The 20906-nt window shown below is 36.7% G+C and overlaps 1 protein-coding gene across 2 annotated transcripts in view; it reads left to right on the forward strand.

Annotated features, from left to right (window-relative positions):
* MAP3K2 (mitogen-activated protein kinase kinase kinase 2) overlaps positions 1 to 13264 on the forward strand; it is an 80647-nt gene extending 67383 nt beyond the window's left edge. For both annotated transcript variants that reach the window (XM_045777739.2, XM_045777740.2), the window contains exons 16-17: positions 3208 to 3385; positions 4140 to 13264. In XM_045777739.2, coding sequence (XP_045633695.1) covers positions 3208 to 3385; positions 4140 to 4365 — 404 coding nt within the window. In that variant the 3' untranslated portion in view covers positions 4366 to 13264. The remainder of the gene's footprint in view (positions 1 to 3207; positions 3386 to 4139) is intronic.
* The last annotated feature ends 7642 nt before the right edge of the window (positions 13265 to 20906 follow it).

Here is a 20906-nt window from a genome sequence, read left to right on the forward strand (position 1 = left end):
TGATTGTTGTTGCTAGGGAACCAACTTATTTCATAATAGGGTTCCTTTACTCTGCTTTTGTGTTACAGACTATACTATGGAGGACTAAATACTAGATGAAAGGAAACTTACCTTTATAGAAGTATGTTGGCTAACAAATGAAAAAGGAATGATAGACTAGTATCATTTTGTAACCACTAAGGAATTAATAGATATAAGTACTAAATATGAATAGTTGCTGACATCACTAAAACAGAGATAGTCCAGCATTATGTACTTCCTATTTGTAGAATAATACATCATCTGTGTAAGTAGTTTTGCCAAAGAAATTGGACCTGAATCTGATCAAGCCTCTAGATTCAGCTACTGAGTTATAGAACATATATAGAACAGATGAACATGTTAAATGACTCCTTGGGTTGGAGTCAGCAAGATCTAGACCATAAGAAAGCGATAGGAAACAACTTAGATTCTTCATAAATTATAAAGAAAAAAAAGAGAGGGAACTCTAGATTAGGAAGGACGTATCAGTGAGTCTCAATGTATGGACTTTTGTTGGATTCTGATTTTTTTAAAAATGTTAAAAATAGTATATATTTAAAAATACTAAGGAGTTATTGTCCATTTTCTTAGGTGTGATGTTTGTATTTTAAAAACATGTAGTAAACTCTTTGTTGATCATAATGTGTTGAATTTGCTTCAGATAATATGAGAGGGAGGAAGGGGTGGCTAGCAGTATGTATGGTGGGGGAAGATTGTCCTGATGGTTGTTGGGGCTGGGTTATGGGTACATATACTATCCTGTCTGCTTTTGTATGTTTGAAAAGTCTCCTTAAAAGCTTACTTTTAATGTAGTTAAAATGAGCTTTAAAAAATTAGAAAGTTATTTTGCGAGCTTGGCTACACATTTTCTCTTCAGCCCTTCATATGAGTAGGCATTGGTTCACCACTGGTTCACCACTGGTGATTATTTTATGGTTCTCCCAGTCTGTGACCTGCCCAGGACTGTTCCTTCCCAGCTCATAGACAGAAAAAACTAGTCTGTTTGTTGTCCTTCCTCTGGCTAAATCAGACAGTGGCTTTTTTTTGACAGAATCTTTCTGTAAGTTTTGGATGGTGGGAGGTATTAAATGGGCAGTGTTTTTTTTTTTTGAGGGTCTGGTACCATGGCACACGTAGGCTTATGGCATGCAGAGAATGGATCCAGGACCCTCCCCTGAAGAGAGGCTTTGGGGAGCCATCATTGACTAGGCTGAGGAATTTTCTGGGAGAACAGAAAGACAAAGTACAGAAGTCCATGATGGGGATGCACAGTCTACATTCTCTCTGTTCTGTAATGAAGATTTTCTCTACTATTCATTCTCCTTCTTAGAGGCCATTAAAAAAAAAAAAGGATAAAAGGACAAATAAGGAGTTGGGTTTTTTTTGAAATATGGTTAAGGTTATAGAAGACTTAAAAATGAGAATAAAAATAATTTATGTAAGACAAACCAGCTTTATAATCCCAGAAGAAAGATTGAGTTCAAAAAATGATGAAAGGGAGAAGAGAGAATAAAAAAGAAATGAATCTAGATCTTGATTTCTGATACCATTCTCCACTAAAAGGAACCAGGCTCTTTGGAGGAATGACTGATTCTAAATTCTAGGATTCCTGTTGCAGGAAATATACAAGTTGAGCCCAGAGCATCTTTTAGTGCCAGAAAATAAGAAAACGCTTAAAAACCACCACCACAAAAAACCCAAACAAAACAAGAACACAGTGATTCAGGGTATGGCCAAGGGACACAGAAGCCAATACAAAGAGTTCCCAATGGCCAAAGCTGGAACAACTTGAGCAAAAAAATAAAGTCATATTTGATTATGACTCAGAGTCATATCCATGTGGTCATACTGATATAAATGAAAGGTTGAATGAATAAATGCAAGAGAGGAGACAAATGTCCCATGCAGAATAATTACAAATAATTTATGTAGCTACTCAGCCTGGAGCATAAATCCTCACACCTTGGAATATTACTCAGCTATCAAAAAGAACGATTTCTCAACATTTGCTGCAACATGGACGGCACTGGAGGAGATAATGCTAAGTGAAATAAGTCAAGCAGAGAAAGACAATTATCATATGGTTTCTCTCATCCATGGAACATAAGAACTAGGAAGATCGGTAGGGGAAGAAAGAGATAAAGAAAGGGGGGTAATCAGAAGGAGGAATGAAGCATGAGAGACTATGGACTATGAGAAACAAACTGAGGGCTTCAGAGGGGAGGGGGGCAGGGGATTGGGATAGGCTGGTGATGGGTAGTAAGGAGGGCACGTATTGCATGGTGCGCACTGGGTGTTATACGCAACTAATGAATCATTGAACTTCACATCAAAACCAGGGATGTACTGTATGGTGACTAACATAATATAATAAAAAAAATTTAAAAAAAAATCTTCACACCTTGATTGTGGGCTGCACATAGTGAACTTCTTCCAAAGAGTGCTGTAGGGAAGGGAGGGAAGAGTAACTCACAGTGGGGAGTTCAGCAAGCATTACCTCACACCTTGCAATCAAGGCCCTTTTGTAGTAAATTAAATTAAAAGTTTATTATAAAAGTAAATGAAATTTTAAAACAGAAAGCTGAGAGCTTACTTAGAGATTTAAAATATAGAGAGAAATTGAGAAATAAAATTAGCATAAAACAAAGTCCAATTCTAAGAAAAACTATAAAATGTAAGATAACATTAAATTACAGTAGAAGGGAAAGTGCTAGAAGTTGTTGATTATGAAGGTCCCATAGGAAGTTCCTGAGGAGAAGCTAGCTTCTCAGGGAAATAAGTTGCAAGATGGGCTTCTCGCTTTGTCACAGAGAAACTGGGGCAGAGAACCTACTGTTGCTTTCTGTATCCTTCTCTGAGCTTCACATTCTTAGCCCTTTTCTTCTTTCTCTTCTTTGTCATCCTCACCTCCTACTGACCCCAGTCCTTATCAGTGGGCAAACCTCCTTAGGTTCTAAAGCGCACACAGCTGACTCTAAAAATTTAGTGTTTGTGCAATAAATCCTTAATGAGCCTTGATTGTGTGACTGGCATTATGTCAGGTACTGTTGGGAAGACAAAAAGCCTAATTTTGGAGACAGACTGATGAGTCTGCTAAGTAATTCTTTGCCATTGTTTTTTTTTTTTTTTTTTAAATTCCAGACAGCCAATAAAAGTAATGAATTGAGGATGTTTTCATATTTTTAGGTGCAAATATTCTGCGGGATTCAACAGGCAACGTCAAACTGGGAGATTTTGGGGCCAGCAAACGGCTTCAGACCATCTGTCTTTCAGGGACAGGGATGAAGTCTGTCACAGGCACACCATACTGGATGAGCCCCGAAGTAATTAGTGGAGAAGGCTATGGCAGAAAAGCAGACATCTGGTAGGTTTTGATGCTAGGTTTGCCTAAAAACACCTGCCTTCTTACGTAATTCCACCCAAAATGGAAATTACTGAGCCAGATTTAAATGACCTTTTGTACTTTTGAAATAGGGTGTCAGGATTACAAGGATTACTTTTGTTTTAATTTTGCTTCTTTGTGGCTTAGTAATTAGCTAAATAAATGGAGTTCTTGAACCTGTCTTCCTTTGTTTAGGAAAGATGTCATCTAAAACAAATTTCAGCATTAGAAAACTACCTTTGTTTTATTTCCCTGAAGAACTTTAAGAGTTATTAATCTCTTTTGTTAGTATCATGTAACTTAATCTTTAATTGCTTAATAATTTTAAGTTAGAACATAAAATGGCTATTTCCTACTTCCTACCCAGAAATGTGTTTAATAGATACTCATTTTAGGCACCTGAAGGCAAATGGAATTTCTAATGTTTGTGTTCTTTGTAAGATGAAGACAAAAAATTATATTTAATGTCAAGTTAGAGAATTATATAAAGCAAATGTTATAAAATGAATGATGTTCTTTGCCTAACCATTTGAGTTAGTCCTTAAATCGTGGTTTATTTTCATTGATTTTTTATGTTTAAATTATAGTTTTATATAATTACAACCTTTTAATGAAACTTTAAACTTGAAATCAAGTTGTATTTCAATGTAATAGACTTCAGTTCTGTTTCTCATGTTGTAGTTAAGTGGCTTTCCTTCATGATGATACTATTTGTGTAATTTTTTATCCCCCATAGGAGTGTGGGCTGTACTGTGGTGGAAATGCTAACTGAAAAGCCTCCTTGGGCGGAATTCGAAGCTATGGCTGCCATCTTTAAAATCGCCACTCAGCCAACAAACCCAAAGCTGCCACCTCATGTCTCAGACTATACTCGAGATTTCCTCAAACGGATCTTTATAGAGGCCAAACTGAGACCTTCAGCTGATGAACTGTTAAGGCACATGTTTGTGCATTATCACTAGCAGCCAGTAACCTCTCCTGTGCCTCTATGCAGCTCCCATCAATTCATTCACCTTCTCTCTGACTGCACTTTTCTTTTTTATAAAAAAGAGAGATGGGGAGAAAAAAAGACAAGAGGGAAAGTATTTCTCTTGATTCTTGGTTAAATTGTTTAATAATAATAGTAACCTAAATTTTTTATATTTAATCTTTTTTTTCCCTTACAAGAACTTGAAACTCCCTTTTTTTTTTTTAATTTTTTATAATGTACTGATGTGGTTCAGAGAGATAAAGCACTTTAGTACATAGTTGCTCTTTTTAGTACAAATCATTTAGAATACCTAAGGATTGCAGAGTCTTTCCCCATGTCACTAACAGATTGGTGGTGTTGGGGAGACATGGAAAACAAGGAGAAGAAAATGATGTATGATTTGTAGTTTTTAGTGATTAGTATTTAAAATAGGTCCTCATTTGTGGGGTTGAGCCCTAAACTTGAGTTTAGGGTAGGTACTCAACTTAAAGAATATAGGTTCCTTCTTATATCTGTATTCTTTAGATCCTAACCTCTGTCTACCAAGCTTTTTGCTCAGTAGGAATCTTGATAGAAAATATGAATCTCTGAGAGGTATGTTTATTTGTTAATCCTAACCAGTATAATAGGCAAATACACTATAATAGATCCATGTTACTGGAATCTATAAACCTTGAGGGATAGCTTTCTGCTTTAAAAAAAAAAAAAGGTACTATTTCAGAGTAAAGCAGATATGGGAAGTCAGTGAGCAAATCCAAATTAAAAGGCAAAAAGAGATTACTCTAATTCAGTGTGTGGGCAGAAGAATCCACATTTGCCAGTTAATAGAAATAATGAAAAGAAGAACTAAATGTTGTTTAGTATTTTTTAAACTATGGTCTTTATTGGAGGGAGAAAGTCCCAAAATTAAAGGAAAAGAGAAATAATCAAAATCATGTATACTACATTTTCCTATTTCTAGCTCCTGATTCCCCATAGATAACATTCTTTGGGAACTAAGAATTTAACTTGGAGTATCCACATGTGAAAGCTAGTGTTATGAGATAAAAATCCTTGTTCTTGGGATCACAGAATAGTTACCGTGTAAAACTGGTTCTCAAGTGTCGGGTGGGGATCATTTTGCTTTGCATTTGGCAATGCCTGGAGACAATTTTTCATGTCACGACTAGAAGGATGCTAGTGGCACTGGGTAGTCTGAGGCCAGGGATGCCACCAAAAAAACTACACTATACAAATACAGCATCCCCATTTGCCAACAAAGAATTATCCTGCCCAAAATGTCGAAAGTGCCGAAGTTGAGAACCTGATGCAAAGACCAGCCCCAGTTATAAACTGAAAATAGCCATTTACAGAGCAGGTTCCTTGCAAAAGGTAAATTTCAGAGAGAAAGTGATGTAATGCATAATAAAGGTTTTACAAGAGCAGATACCACTACTTCAAGTCAAGGGTGAACAATCTCAACAGATACCAAATAGTAATCCTTTCCTTACCAGCTGTGTATTACACCCAAATCAGTAACTTCCACTGTAGAAACAAAATGAATTTAAACATGGAGCCTATTAAACCCAGCCATCTGGATATATTCTTTCCTCAAAAATCAGTTCATAAGTGTGGGAAAAGAAAAGCATATCAAAACAAAGTATTAACTACTTTATAGGAAGGTTTAAAACTGCCAAGTATTTCTAGTATAACATATCCACCAAAAGCAAGGACATCCAGTGGAAAGAGGCAGCTGGGAAACTCCCACTATCTCTAATGGACTTGTGCTACTGAAAAATATGAATAGTGGCAGTAATTTAGCTACTTGCAGTTTGTTTCAGCATAATAAAGCAAGTGCTAAGTACTTTTAAAGGTTAGGAAATAGTAGTCTTTCTGGAGGCCCCAAATGTGAAGCCTTTCATGGGATTCATAAGGGACTCTGGTATTTTATTTTCTGTTAAAAGGTATGCTCTTCTAGGGACTCTCTTAAAATACTTTGTTTCTGAAGTTAGGTAGATCTTGGTTTCCTGTATCAAGGTCCTATCTGGCATTTTCTGTAGGAATATATGAAATTCCACTAGCTAGTGTGAGAAAAAGTCAAAGCACAAATATGGTTGTCAAAGCTTCTCCCATACCTTTATAATCAAAGGAAGCAGCTTGCAAGGAAGAATATGAATTAGTGGCCCCTCCCCCTTGAAAATCAACTGCCAAATCTTTGCTATAAACATAGTCCCCAAGGATGTGGATCTATCATAATTTATCTTTTATGACTGAAGGCATCTCTTCTGCTTGAGCAAGATCATGGTATCTGGACCAGTGGGCTTTTCCTTCATTCCTTTGTCTTGTGTGGTTTTGATTTCCTTTTAGCTCATTTTTGGTCTGCCAGGGTAACCAGCAGTGCAGAATATGAGACAGGTGTTCTTTAGAGAGAAATCTTGGGGGGCTGTGAAGCCCAAGGCAAAATCGTTTGCTTTTTCCAGTCTCTTTTTTCATCTCTAAATGCTATGGAAGATAAAACCACCTGAAAAGAAACTACTCCTTTAACACTGCTGCAGAAGACCTTTGTTTTATAAGAAAAATATGGGAAAGTATTGTTCTTTATGTAAAGACTTAAAAATAGACTAATAGTTTACAGAATTATTATATAAAATGTGATGTGAATTTATTTCAAACAAGTTGTAAAGGTACCAAAAATGACAATAAAAGTTAATATATATAGCAACTACTAGAACAAAAAAGCTTGAAGTGGGATGAGGTATGAAAGACCAAAAGTAAATTTAAAAAATTTTTTTTGAAAGGAAACCCCTTTATTAGGGGCAGTTAAATATGACACTCCAATTTTTTTCTTTCTAATGGTATGAATCAACAAATGAAATTTGAGCTTTTAAAAGTGACTCTAAATGTATTTTGTTTTTTAAATGCACAACTGATTCTTCTATACTGTAATGTTTCTTTGCTGAGGCTGGAAAATGGCCAGACTGCTGACTTTGTGCCTTTAAAATGCATTCTGCTTTGATAGTGGCAGACTTTTTGGTGCTGGAGAAGATTCACTAGCAGTCTTATATGTGCTTTTCAGGAAATATATTTCTACTTAGGCCTTGAGAGATTCAAAATGGCATGACTTAGGCTTGGACCAAATATAAGATCTTTTACATTGCAAACAAACTGTATTGAATAAAAGGGTTGAAAAATATCGTAATGACTAATGGAAATTTTGATGGTTGGTAATTCTTTAAAATGTATTTAAAAGTATACAGACTTTGAAATTTTCAGTATGACTATCTTGAAAATTTTTCAATTTTTCTCTTTTACAGAACATGTTTCTAACTTGAAAATGGTTAAAGACGATCGCCTTAGAAAGTTCTCAAAGGCAGTCAACCTTATATAATTTATAGAAGAGATTGAAATGTTAATGCACAGGCTGAAATGTAAAAGGAAAGTTAAAACTTATTTCAGAGTAAATTGAATTGGCTTTCACTTGAGAGAGCCATTATTTTATTCCCAATGGAAAGTACATTAAAAAGGTGTAATTATTACTTTTTTTTTAAGAGCTCTCTGCTGTTTTAGCTCTTACATATGTCAGGTCTGGTCTGTAGTACTTCTGAGATGGAGTTGTTATAAGATATGTGAAATCACTAAGAAAATCAAATCTGGGTAGTTTATAGGGACGACCAAGCTTGGGTGCAAAAGCCAAGATATTTGTCAGATGCGAACTCTTTGAGCCACAGCAGAGCTCTGTGCCAGTGGTTTCATTTGCGGCCTAGAGACCAATAGCTTGATACAGAACCACCTGGTTGTCAGTCAAGTATAGGAATCTATCAATTTCTTTTAAAGAGGGTGAATCTTTTTCACTTGCTTATTCAATAATTGTGGCCTATTTGTCAGGTACAAGATTAACTTATCCTTGAGTAGGTCACAGTCTAGGAGGAACATGGGCAAACAGACTTATTTTATGGCATACCCTAACTCTGAAAGTTCAGCAGTGGTGTTTTAAAATGTTGCTGTTTTTTATGAAATGAAGGGAAAGCAATTTTGGGCAATCATTGGCTGTTATAAACTAAAATGCCATTAACAGGGATTAAAAGTATCCCCAAATTGGAGGGACCCCATAGTTCAGGCGGCCTCTGTCTCAGGACTCCCCCTTATATAAAAGTCCAGCCCCTACTCAGTTCTAGTGGTGAGGGGCATATATCCCATAACATAGTGAGATTTTTTCCCCCTGCTTTTTCTTTTAAAGGGAAAACTTTTTTTTTTTTTTTAAATCTAAATTGTTAAAATGCCCAAAACATTTGATAGAAGTTGAATTCTTTCAACAGTGTTACATATGCTAGGATCAGGACAGTTTCTTGAGACCTTATTGTTGTATTAAGTTTTGCCTTTTTACAAATGTAATGCTCGTATTTATTTGAATTTTAAGATTGATTAAGTGTTAATGAAAAGCAACTTAATTGTTCATTTTTGGTAGTGCCTTTTTCTCTGTATGCCTTAATTTTATTTTATATCAATAATAATTCAAGTTACCCACCGCAGTGAAGGTTTTTCCAAAATCAATAGGCTTCAAGAGTTCATTTGGCCTTAGGACTGTATACTGGCCCATAAACCTTTCTTAATGCCTGCTTCCTCCTCCTACCCTTCTCTACCTCTTTTTGTTTTACATATATATATGTAAATATATGTATATATGTCCATATTTTACATATATATATGTTCAAAGAGAAACATTAGCATTAGTCTGTGATAGACACACTGCAGTCTCCACTAGACGTGAATGCCTACAATAAGGATAGAAAGAGGTATTCTGATTCTAAAGAGACATAGCAAATTGTTTCGCATTTTGGTAACTTGACTTTCAATCACATTGGCTGTCCAAATTCTTTGTATATCATGGTTCAGTTATGATTTTCATAGCAGAGCTAGAATGGTTAATTTTGCCCTAAAGAGGTCATTTAAATGGTTTACAAATGTTAAGGCAATGAGACTTAGGGCAATGTGCAAGGAATCCAGGGATAACAGTTCTGATCCTTACTTCTTAACTAACATTTTGACTAAAGCTCTAGCTTACTTTTCTGTGAAGAGAGAGAGAATGTGTGTGTGCGCGCGTGTGTGCACGTGTGTGTGTGTGTGTGTGTGTGTGTGTGTGTGTGTGTGTGTGTTTGGGAGTTGGGGCAGGGTGGGAAGGAAAGGAAAGGATGAATATTCAATTAGATTAGTCTCTGTTCTTAGAAGAACAACTGAAATGTGTATGACCTACTGATGATGGATGAGAGTAATTGTCTTCGGGTAGGAACGCCAGCACATTTTCCACAAGTAGCTAGTACAAGTGATTGTTTAATAAAGGTATTTATTGTAAATTGCCAAGCTCTTGGTTGGTAAAAGTAGATTAAAATTGAATTTATATGTGTGTATAATAGTGAGCTTATATATAATTCTGAAATAGAAAATAATTGATTTTGCATAGTTCTTAATGAGCTATTTGGAATAGAAATTCTTCCAGACATTATGAAAACAAGCTTCCTTAGCTTACCAAGTGTTCAAAAGGAAATTGTCTTATACCTCTTTTTGGTTGGCTAGGGGAGACGTGCTGTGAAGCCACTGTTCCTACTTTATAGTTGTCTTTAGCTTTGCTTTGACTTCTGCCACAGTCTGGACAGGATGCCATAATAGGTATGGGAAGTATCAGGGCCAACCATCTCTCCATACTCACCTTTCAGAGCTGTAGATGGTGATGAGCTTTCAGGGGAGTCTAGAGAATCTTCTTGGTGATAGAGCGGACATGGTTCAGTTTCAGAAAGTTGAGGGAGGAGTCATAGTTGAAGAGAATACATTTTTATTTGTTGCCTGTATACAGTCTCATATGTAATTCTTCATATTTTTTATAATTATGCATTTAAATTGATTGTAATGTGATATTTTTGTTAATAACAGCAAAGGCATTGAGTCAGTGAGTACTGTTATTTCCTATGCCTGATGACTCCTTGTTTGTATTTACAATCTGTATTATCAGAATCACTTTAAACCAAAGCTTTTATATTCCCTGCACACATAGCCAAAATGATTATCACTGTTACTTCTGCCCACCTGTAAGCTAATAGTATAAACATGTTAAAACAGGTACTTGTAGAATTTGTATCCCAATCTGTCCTTCAAGTAAAAAGACAGGTGCTCGGTGTTTGCATTTAGACATACAGAACTTCAGCTATTATAGAACTACATAAACATTACAAATTTGAGCTTGTACGTGTGCCAATCTTACGGTCATTTGACCATAGATGCATATACATATACGTTGACATATGATGCCTCAGGTTGGTGGCATACTTTCTTCCTAGTGTCTTAACATTTATGAACTTGTGTTTGACTTGAGGGGCATTTTAGGAAAGCTGTGAAGAAAAGTAGGTTATGGGCTGATGTCTGCTTTGTGCCATGGACATTTTGGAACGTAAGGAAGAGCCTGTTCTCCAGTATACATGCAGAATTTGTTCCCAGATAAGGATTTCTGAGTCCCTTCATGCCAGTTGAGAACGGTAAAGTTTGTGACTATACTGAAAAGCACTTTTGTGTTCATTTATTTATATATTTTTAGAATTAAAAAAAAAAACCCAACACATGTAACTAGTGGTGATTTTAGCATAAGCATTACTTGGAGGGGAGAGATAAGTTAAGAGAGTCACATCTTAAGCTCTATTAGATACTTAGGCTCCAAAGTGGATTTGACATATTCTCATTTTTCCAAAGACTTTTTTCCACCTGAAATAAGAAGAGAGGACTAGTGGAAACATTTGAGTTGGAAAGGCTTATGGGCAAAGGAAAGTGGGCCAAACCCTTGCAATATACCCTGTTCACGTGCAAGTACAGTGTCTATGGATAAGAATACTTCTTTAAAAACAAACAGTTGTTTGTAATACAATCTTAATTAGTAAGTAAAAAGTTTACATTTTTTCTATTGCTATTGGTTTTAAAATTTGCTACCCTGCATTCTGAAGTATTATAAGAGTTAATACCAAAAATACTTTTAATGTCTGACATCTCTTACATTTCACATGGTTCTTTTTATTCAAATATCATTGTAAATAAAAGTAAACTTGGATAAATTTGAGAATAAACTTTTAATTGTTGCAAACTATGATTATCAATTTGTAAATTTACCCTCTGACCTAATGTACATTTTTTAATGTAGCCATTAAATTGTCTATATTTAATCTATTAAATAGTTTCTCTCTGTAAACGTTTTTAATCTCAGTTGAATGCTGGGCAGTTTATAATTATGTACAAAGATGTTTTTTTCCTATCAGAGTTGACTTTTGCACATTTTTGGAAATGTTTAATTTGTACACTGATTTACTACTCTGACCAATAATTGTTGATGGGTGTATGAGTATCATGAATGCGTGCATTGAACTACTGTCTGTGTCTTTATGTTTTAACTTCTTTTAAGATGTAGCCATCAGTAACTGCACTGCTATTACTGACTTAAATGGACCTTCTTGCTTTTACAAAGTATACTTAACTATGGTTCTATCTTTGTTGAAGAACTCAGGAGTTCAACATCACTTTCTGATTTTATATGTATTCTAAAATCCATGACTAAGTTGAAAGTATGCTTGTAACTCTGCGTATCAGGGGATGTGTGTGTGGAGATGTCTTTGTCTGTCTGTAGGCACATGTATATATCCCAGTAATTTCTTATTTTAATTTCATTTCTACATTTTTATGAACTTGTTTTATAAGGGTACTGTTTAGTTAGAATAATTAAATATATATAAAAGCTTTCTGAGAGATTATTTACTATATGAATATATTTTCAGCTGGCTGATCAAAAATATTTTTTTAATTTTGTTTTTAACCATTTAAAATGTATTTGTATTTCCAGAATTGGATGCAAATTTACTTAGATATCAACTAAAATACTCTTGCAAGGAAGGGCATTGAATTCTCTTCTGAGAATTCTGTGAAATGCAAATTAAGAGGAAAAATAGGTTTTAAGGCAGTAGCAAAAACACACTGTCCATTAAAATGGCCTTTGAATTATCAAAATATTGAAACTAAATTGTCTTGAAGAGATGTCAGGATTTTTTATATCTCCAATTGCTGTTGGCCTGTTTGAATATTTCCTATATTCTACCCTAAAGATTTCAACTTTGAGTTTTTCTCTTACTGGGCAAAGTCAGACTGCATTTATAAAACAGTACATTGACATATTGTGATCTTTTGTAATTGACTATAAATTGGTTTAGAAATGTTTGAACATACATTGTTGTGTCTTTAGACTGTACTGTGTATTTTAAGTAACTGGCAGAAAAAGAATTGGAAATTAAATTTCCAGTCTGACAATGTTATTGTACTTAAGGAAAACCTTGTTTTTAATATGCGGTACCACGTAAAAATTATTTGTATTAGGAATAAAGTCCACTGTTGAAGTTGAATGTCACTAAGTGTATTATGTTATAAGGAGCCGGTATGATTAGAAAAACCTACCAGAAGCCAGATACAGTGTGGTATGTGCCACATTTCATGCACATTTTGACTTTGTGTTGTTCATTCAAAATTGTGCTTGTAAAAATGTATAAAATTTCTGAGTTTTACAGTTTTTTGTACTTATTTTTTCTTGCTGGTAAATAGCTTTTTTTTTTTTTAAATCTAATGTGAAAGAAACCATGTTTATATTTTGTTAGTGATCAATGACTTTGTTTATATGGAAATTTGTATATTGTTGGCTCACATCTTTGTTTAGATTTATCGTGCATGAAGGCCTGCAATAATTAGCACAATGAAAATTGCTTTTTCTTACATGTTCATTTTTTTGAAAGATTGTGGTGCAAAGGCTTACTCTGAGTAACCTTCTGGACTTTGGAATGAATATAAATGAATGGCACTTTGAGTGTTAATAAAGCTGATATTTATTTCCACTGTGATTGATTTGTCCCGATCTGTTCTTGGACAGTGTGTTCTCAGTTTTCCCTCCTTTGCCTGAGTTGACCACTTTCTAGGAGACCAAGCACAGACTGACCTGGGAAACATTGCAACTAAATCTTCCCAGGATATGTCTGTAATCCTAACCCAACATGCTCTGGCATGTCTTTTAATGGACACTTCAGTTATCCAAATCAGAAGTTAACAGTGATTAAAAAAAAAAAAAAAGCCTACTATCAGAGTTTAAGGAATGGGTGCTCCCACGGTATTAGAGATCGTTTAAATTAATACCTTCATCTAGAGGGCAACTTAGTGATGCAAGTCAAAAAGGCTCAGAATCTTGTATATCCTCTCAGCCAGCAATTCTCTAAGAATTAACCCTGTGGAAATGATTGCAGATGTGCTAAGGTTTATCTAGAAAAGCCCAAAATTGAGGTTCTATATGTCCCAACAATAAGGGCTGTTGTAACAAAGTATTAAAAGTAGGGGGCTTATAACAAATTTGTTGCCTCTGCTCTGGAGGCTAGAAGCCTGGAATCAAGGTGTCAGTAGGACCATGCTCCCTCTGAAACCTGTAAGGGAATCCTTCCTTGCCTCTTGTAGCTTCTGGTAGCCCCAAGCATTCCTTGGCTTATGGCAACACAAGTAACATCTTCATGTGGTGGTGTCCCTCTGTGTTTCCGTTTTTTATAAGGACACCAGTCGTAATGGATTAGGGCCCACCCTAAGAGCCCTTATTTTAACTTGATTGCATCTGTAAAGACCGTATTTCCATCAAGGTCACATTCTGAGGTACTGGAAATTAGGACCTCAAAAAAATCTTTTTTGGGGGAAACAAACCCATTACCGTCTCAACCTGTGACCCCTAAAAAGTTACATCCTTCCCGCATGGGAAGCCAATCCCAACATCCTCCAAAGTCTTCATCATTCTAGCATCACCTCTAAGGCCAGTATTTCATCCACATACCACCAATTAAACTCTCATTTAAGTCATTCAGACCAGTTATGGGGAAGACCTGGGGTAGGATTCATGCTGGAGCAAGATTCCTTTCCATCTGGGAACCCCTGAAACCAGACTAGTGATCTGCTTCTAGAACACAGTGGTAGGATAGGCAGAGGTTGAACATTTCCATTCCAGAAGGGAGAGGTCAGAAGGAAAAGGGGGGCATGAGTCCCAAGCAAGTATGAAACCTAGTAGGGCAAGTTCCACTGGATTTTAAGACTTGAAAATAATCTTCACAACCTCCATGCTCTGTTCTGAGGAGCCTGCTGGGGTGGTGACACTGCCCCTCACAACCAAGGAGGTGGCCCAAAGACTCAGCAGACTTGCATCCTGGGTCTGTCCTCTTTGGGGGGCCTCTGAGCTGCCCTCAAATCATTTTTCCCTCTTGAAGGGTAACATGTCTACAGCCAAATAGTTCTATCGGTTCTTCTCCTGCCTGCAGAATCACAAAAATCTGACAACCTGCCTTTCATCCCATTTCTGTCCCCTTCCAAGCCATCAGTGTTTCTGCTGAGATAGTTTACTGGGTCCATGGATCACAAGCCTAATATCTTTAGCAAATGGTTGTCCAGCCACAGCATTCGTGTTTTCTTCAGAGCATACTTTCCCATTATTTGCGATACTGACAGGCTGAGAATTTCCCAAATCTTCAAATTCTAGTTCCTTTTTGCTTCACAGTTCCTTCTTCAATTTATTTTTTTCCTGTCACATTTTACTATTAGCAGGCCACACCTTTGCTAAATATCCAACCTTTGCTAAATATCCAGCTTCATTGCTTACAACTTCTACCTTCCACCCAAAAGAGCACAATGTAGTCAAGCTCTCTGCCACTTTATAACAAGGATCACCTTTCCTGTAGTTTCCAATTCACTTTCCTCATTTCCCTCTGAACCTCACCAGAATCACATTTAATGTCTGTGTTTCTAACAATAGACAATCTAGGCTTTTTCTATGCTGCATCTCAAAATTCCCCCATCCTCTACCCATTACCCAATTCTAAAGCTGCTCCCACATTTTTATTTAAAAATATTTAAAATTGAACTATAGTTGACAAAATATATTAGTTTCATATGGTTTCACTCATTTATGGAACATAAGAAGCAGGAAGATCGGTAGGAGAAGAAAGGGAAAAAGAAAGGGGGGGGTAGGGGCGCCTGGGTGGCACAGCGGTTAAGCGTCTGCCTTCGGCTCAGGGCGTGATCCTGGCGTTCTGGGATCGAGCCCCACATCAGGCTCCTCGCTATGAGCCTGCTTCTTCCTCTCCCACTCCCCCTGCTTGTGTTCCCTCTCTCGCTGGCTGTCTCTATCTCTGTCGAATAAATAAATAAAGTCTTTAAAAAAAAAAAAAAAAGAAAGGGGGGGGGTAAACAGAAGGGGGAATGAACCATGAGAGACTATGGACTCTGGGAAACAAACAGGGCTTCAGAGGGGAGGGGGTGGGGGTTTGGGATAGGCTGGTGATGGGTAGTAAGGAGGGCACGTATTGCATGGTGCACTGGGTATTATACGCAAATAACGAAATCATGGAACTTTACATCAAAAACTAGGGGTATACTGTATGGTGACTAACATACTAAAAAATTAAAAAATAAGCTAAATAAAACAAGTTAAGGGATTTTAAAGAAAAAATATATTAGTTTCAGATGTACAACATAGTGATTCAACGATTCTATACATTATGAAATGCTCACCATGATAAGTGTAGTTACCAACTGTCAACATACAGAGTTATTACAATTTTATTGACTATATTCCCTATTGACTTTTCATTCTTGGCACTTATTTTATAGCTAGAAATTTGTACCTCTTAATCCCCTTCACCTATGTTGCCCACTCCCCCCAACTCTACTCTGGCAATCACTAATTCTCTGTATTTATGGGTCTGTTTCTGTTTGTCTTGGTTCATTTGTGTTTTTTGTTTTTAGATTCTGCATATAAGTAAAATCGTAAGGGGTTTGTCTTTTTCTGTCTGACTTATTTTACTTAGCATAACATGCTCTAGGTCCCATATTTAGGTATTTGTTATAGCAGCCTCCCACTTTCCTTTACCAAACTCTGTATTAGGCTTCTCCAGAGAGGCAAAACTCTGGTGTTGCAGAATTCCTTTATCCTTGGGAAACCTGTCTTTGCTCTTGGGGTCTTCAGCTGAATGGATGCGGCCCACCCACATTATTGAAGATATTTTGCTTTACTTAAAGTCTACTGCTTGTAAATGTTAATTATATTTTAAAACTAACTTAATAGCAACATCTAAGCTGCTGTTTGACCAAACAACTGGATACCATAATCTAGCCAGGTTGACACATAAAATGAACCATCACAGGGACTGAGCAAATAAACTAGTATATATCCATACAATGAAACTCTTCACCATGTGTTACTGACTAAAAGAAAGCAAGTTACAGGGGTGCCTGGGTGGTGCAGTCGTTAGGCGTCTGCCTTCGGCTCTGGGCATGATCCTGGCATTCTGGGATCAAGTCCCATATCAGACTCCTCTGCTGGGAGCCTGCTTCTTCCTCTCCCACTGCCCCTGCTTGTGTTCCCTCTCTCGCTGGCTGTCTCTCTCTCTGTTAAATAAATAAATAAAATCTTTAAAAAAAAAAAAAAAGAAAGAAACATGAGATGTATAGTATGATCCCACTTTTTGCTTTAAAATAGAAAAAAAGCATCGGGAGGATATATATGTCACTCAAGTGTGGAGTTATGGTTGGTTATTATTTTTGCTTATATGTAATTTTTAAACTTTTATGATAAATGTGGGTGTTTTTGCCTATTACAAAATACATCCCCCCCAGCTCTATCGAGATAAAATTAACATATAACATTGTGTAAGCTTGAGGTATACAATCTGTTGAGCTGATACACTTATATATTGCAGTATGATTAACACCATAGGGTTATCCATCATATCACATGACTTCCATTTCTTCATTTTGGTGAGAACATTAAGATCTGTCTTAGCAACTTTCAAGCCTATAATATAGTATTATCAACTGTAATCACTATCTTACAGATTAGCCCCTAGAACTTATTTATTTCCTAACTGGAAATATTATTCCTTGACCAGCAACTCCCTATTTCCTCCACCCCCTCAGCCCCTGGTAACCACCACTACTCTGTTTCTGTGAGTCCAGATAGTTTTAAATTTCACAATATTTATCTTTCTCCATCTGACTTTCCTTAGCATAATGCCTTCAAAGTCCATCCATTTTGTCTCAAATGTCAGGATTTTCCTTTTTCTCATGGCTATTTCATTGTATATATATATGCACCGCATCTTCTTTATCTATTCATGCATTCACAAACGGGTTGTTTTCATATCTTGGCTATAGTGAATAATGCTGTAATAAACATGGGAGTGCAGATATTTCTTTGAGACCCTGTTTTCATTTCTTTAGGATAATACCCAGAAGTGAGTTTGCTGGATCATATAGTAGTTCTAATTTTTTGAGGAACCTCCATACTGTCTTCCATAGTGGCTGCACCAATTTATATTCCCACCAACAGGGCACCAGGGCTCCCTTTTCTCCACATCCTTGCCAACATCTGTTATACCTTATAGCCATTCTAACAGGTGTGGGGTGATAGCTCATTGGAGTTTTATTTTGCATTTCCTTGATGATTAGTGATGTCGAGCATCTTTTCATGTATCAGTTGACCATTTGTATGTCTTCTTTGGAAAAACATTCAGTTCTTCTGCCCATTTTTAAATTGGATTGTGTATTTTTATGCTGTAAAGTTGAGTTAATGCTATTGAGTTTTTAAAAATCTATTTTGGGATATTAACCATTTATCAAATACATAGTTTGAAAATATTTCCTCCCATTTTGTAAATTGCCTTTTCATTTTGTGATTGTTTCTTTTGCTATGCAGAAACTTTTTTGTTTATTGTAGTCCCGTTTATTTATTTTTGTCTTTGTTTCTTGTGCTTTTGGTATCACATCCAAAAATTGTTGCCAAGAGCAATGTTAAGGAGTTTTTTCCCTATGTTTTCTTTTAGGAGTTTTATATGGTCTCAGATTTTATATTTAAGTCTACAATCCAGTTAGAGTTGATTTTTGTGGGGTCCAACTTCGTTCTTCTGCTTGTGATTGTCTAGTTTCTCCAACACTATTTAGTGAAGAGATTATGCTTTCCCCATGGAGTATTCTTGTCAAATATTAGTTCACAAAATATTTTTTAATTATGAAAATGTTAGAGTAGCCATTTTTCCTCATCACCTCCTTCACTAAAATTAAGCAGGTTTGGCAGTAAGAACTTTTAAAAAGGCCATATGTTTAACCCAGTATTTCTATTTCTCAGAACTTGACTTGGGAAAATAATCCAAGATACAGTTAAAGATTTATATCCAATGATATTCATCACAGAACTATTTATATAATAGGGTAAATTATAAATACTCCAATGCCCACAAATTAGGGTTTGGCTAAATAAATCATGATATTGTGATACCATGAAAAATTAAAGTCATTAAACACTCATTCTAACAAAGGGTGAAAGAAGCTTAAGTTAGGAGGATTATAAAATCATATGTCCAAGTAACATCTTTGTGGTGTAAAAACACCTACTTGCAGAAAAAAAAAAAAAGCCTGGAAGAAAATAAACCAAAATGTAAATAGCTAGGGGTGATATTATGTATGATTTAAATAGCCTTCGCAATGCTTTTCTCTGTTTTCCAAGATTTTTACATGGTACTTTAATCAGATGGAAAATTGAAAAATGGAAAATCCAGTTTTAAAGCTATAGTTCCTCCACTTCTTGAGTGAAATTCATTTACAGCAGGGACCAAAAAACCTTCAATTTACTGAAAGCCATTTAGCTGAGAACTGATCTCTACACTGCAAATTCTATGGCTGAATTTCAGTCTTCAATTTGCTAAGCTGATCAGCAGTGTCTAATACAGCTGATCACTTCCTCTACCTTGAAATGCCATCAAATGAAAGCAGGACTTCCAGGTCTCCTCATTTCCCTACCTCTCTGATTGCTCCTTGACTCCTTGTGTTGCCCCAATTCTCTACCTTCCAGCCTCTTCACTGTGAAATGTAACCCAAACTTTTCTTTACCTACATTCATTCCCTAGGCAGCCTCCATCAGTTCTATAGCTTCTGTACCATACATATGTTGACAGTTCCCAAAGTTAGATTTCTTGGTCCCTGAACTTCAGGCTTATATCCAACTGCCTTCTTGACATTTTATTTAATTGTCTAATAGCACACTGCTATGGACAGAATTGTATTCTCCCCAAAACCTGTATGTTGAATCCCTAACTGCAGTTGTGAACTGTATTTGGAGACAGAACCTGTAAGGAAGTGATAAAATATAAATGAAGTCATAAGGGTGGGCCCTAATCTGGAAGGGTTGGTGTCCTTATGTGAAGAGGAAAAGACACCAGAGTTCTTGCCCTTCCCTCAACCCCACAGTGAGGACACGGCAAGGAAGCAAGAGGTTGGTAATCTGCAAGCCAGGAAGAGAGCAGGACTTTGATCTTGGACTTCCAACCTCCAGAGTCGTGGGAAAATAAATTTCTGTTGTTTAAGTCACACAGTCTGTGGCGTTTTATTATGGCACTGAAGTGGACTAATACAGCCATTCCTATTTAGTATGTCCAGAACCACCCTTCAAACCTGTACCTTTCATTTTTACAGTTACGGAAGCCAAACATCTTGGGTGTTATCCTTTACGCCTCTCTCTCACTTTCCATATCCAGTCAGTTAGCAACTCCCACTCTACCTTAAAAATACATTCAGACTGGAACCACTGTTCATTGCCTTTACCCCTACCACCCTGGTGAAGCCAGCACTTCTCAACTGGAGTGCTGCAATCGCTGCCCTTGACCTTGTAAAGACTATCTTCAACACAGCAGCTAGTGTAGACTGACTTTTTAGTATTGAATCAGGTTGTTATTTCTTCGCTCAAGAATCTCCAGCAGTTTCTTATTTCATAATAAAATTCCAAGTTTTTCCAATGGCCTACAAGGCTCTACATCAGTGGTTCTCAAACCTGACCATCGGCATCTTGTGGAGGGCAAGACTGTTGTGTCCCTAGAATTTTGATTCAGTAGGTCTGGGTGGGGCTGATACTTTGCATTTTTGCCTCTCTAATCAGTTTGAACCATTCCATCTGATGTTGATGCAGCCAGGGGACCCCACTTTGGGAACCACTAATCTACATGCACAGTACTGGGTACTGGGTCTTCTCCCCCACTTCTCACAGCCACACTGCTCTCCTCTCGGCTTCCTGTTAGAGGCCAAACCTGTGTGGTCGAGTCCTAGGCTCACACTGCTTCTCCCTTGGGATTTACGTAGGACACTGCCTCACTTTTCCAGAACTTTTACTAGAATAACGCCACTTGAGCGAGGCATTCTTTTTTTTTCTGTGACCTCTCCCTATTTTATTTTTCATTTTTAAAAATTTAAATTAATTAACATATAATGTAGTATTTGTTTCAGGGGTACAGGTTTGTGACTCATCGGTCTTAAAAAATACCCAGTGCTCAGTACAACACATACCCTCCCCAATGTCCACCACCAGTTACCCCGGAGAGAGGCATTCTGGCATCCTTCTATTTAGAATGGCACTGTCTGTCACTCTGGGCCCTGTTTTATTTCTTCTTGGAACTCTTAACGCCGGTATCTGTTTAC

This window comes from Ursus americanus, chromosome 1 (genome assembly GCF_024610735.1).
Source record: "Ursus americanus isolate L20-20 chromosome 1, mUrsAme1.1.p, whole genome shotgun sequence".
NCBI lineage: Eukaryota > Metazoa > Chordata > Mammalia > Carnivora > Ursidae > Ursus > Ursus americanus.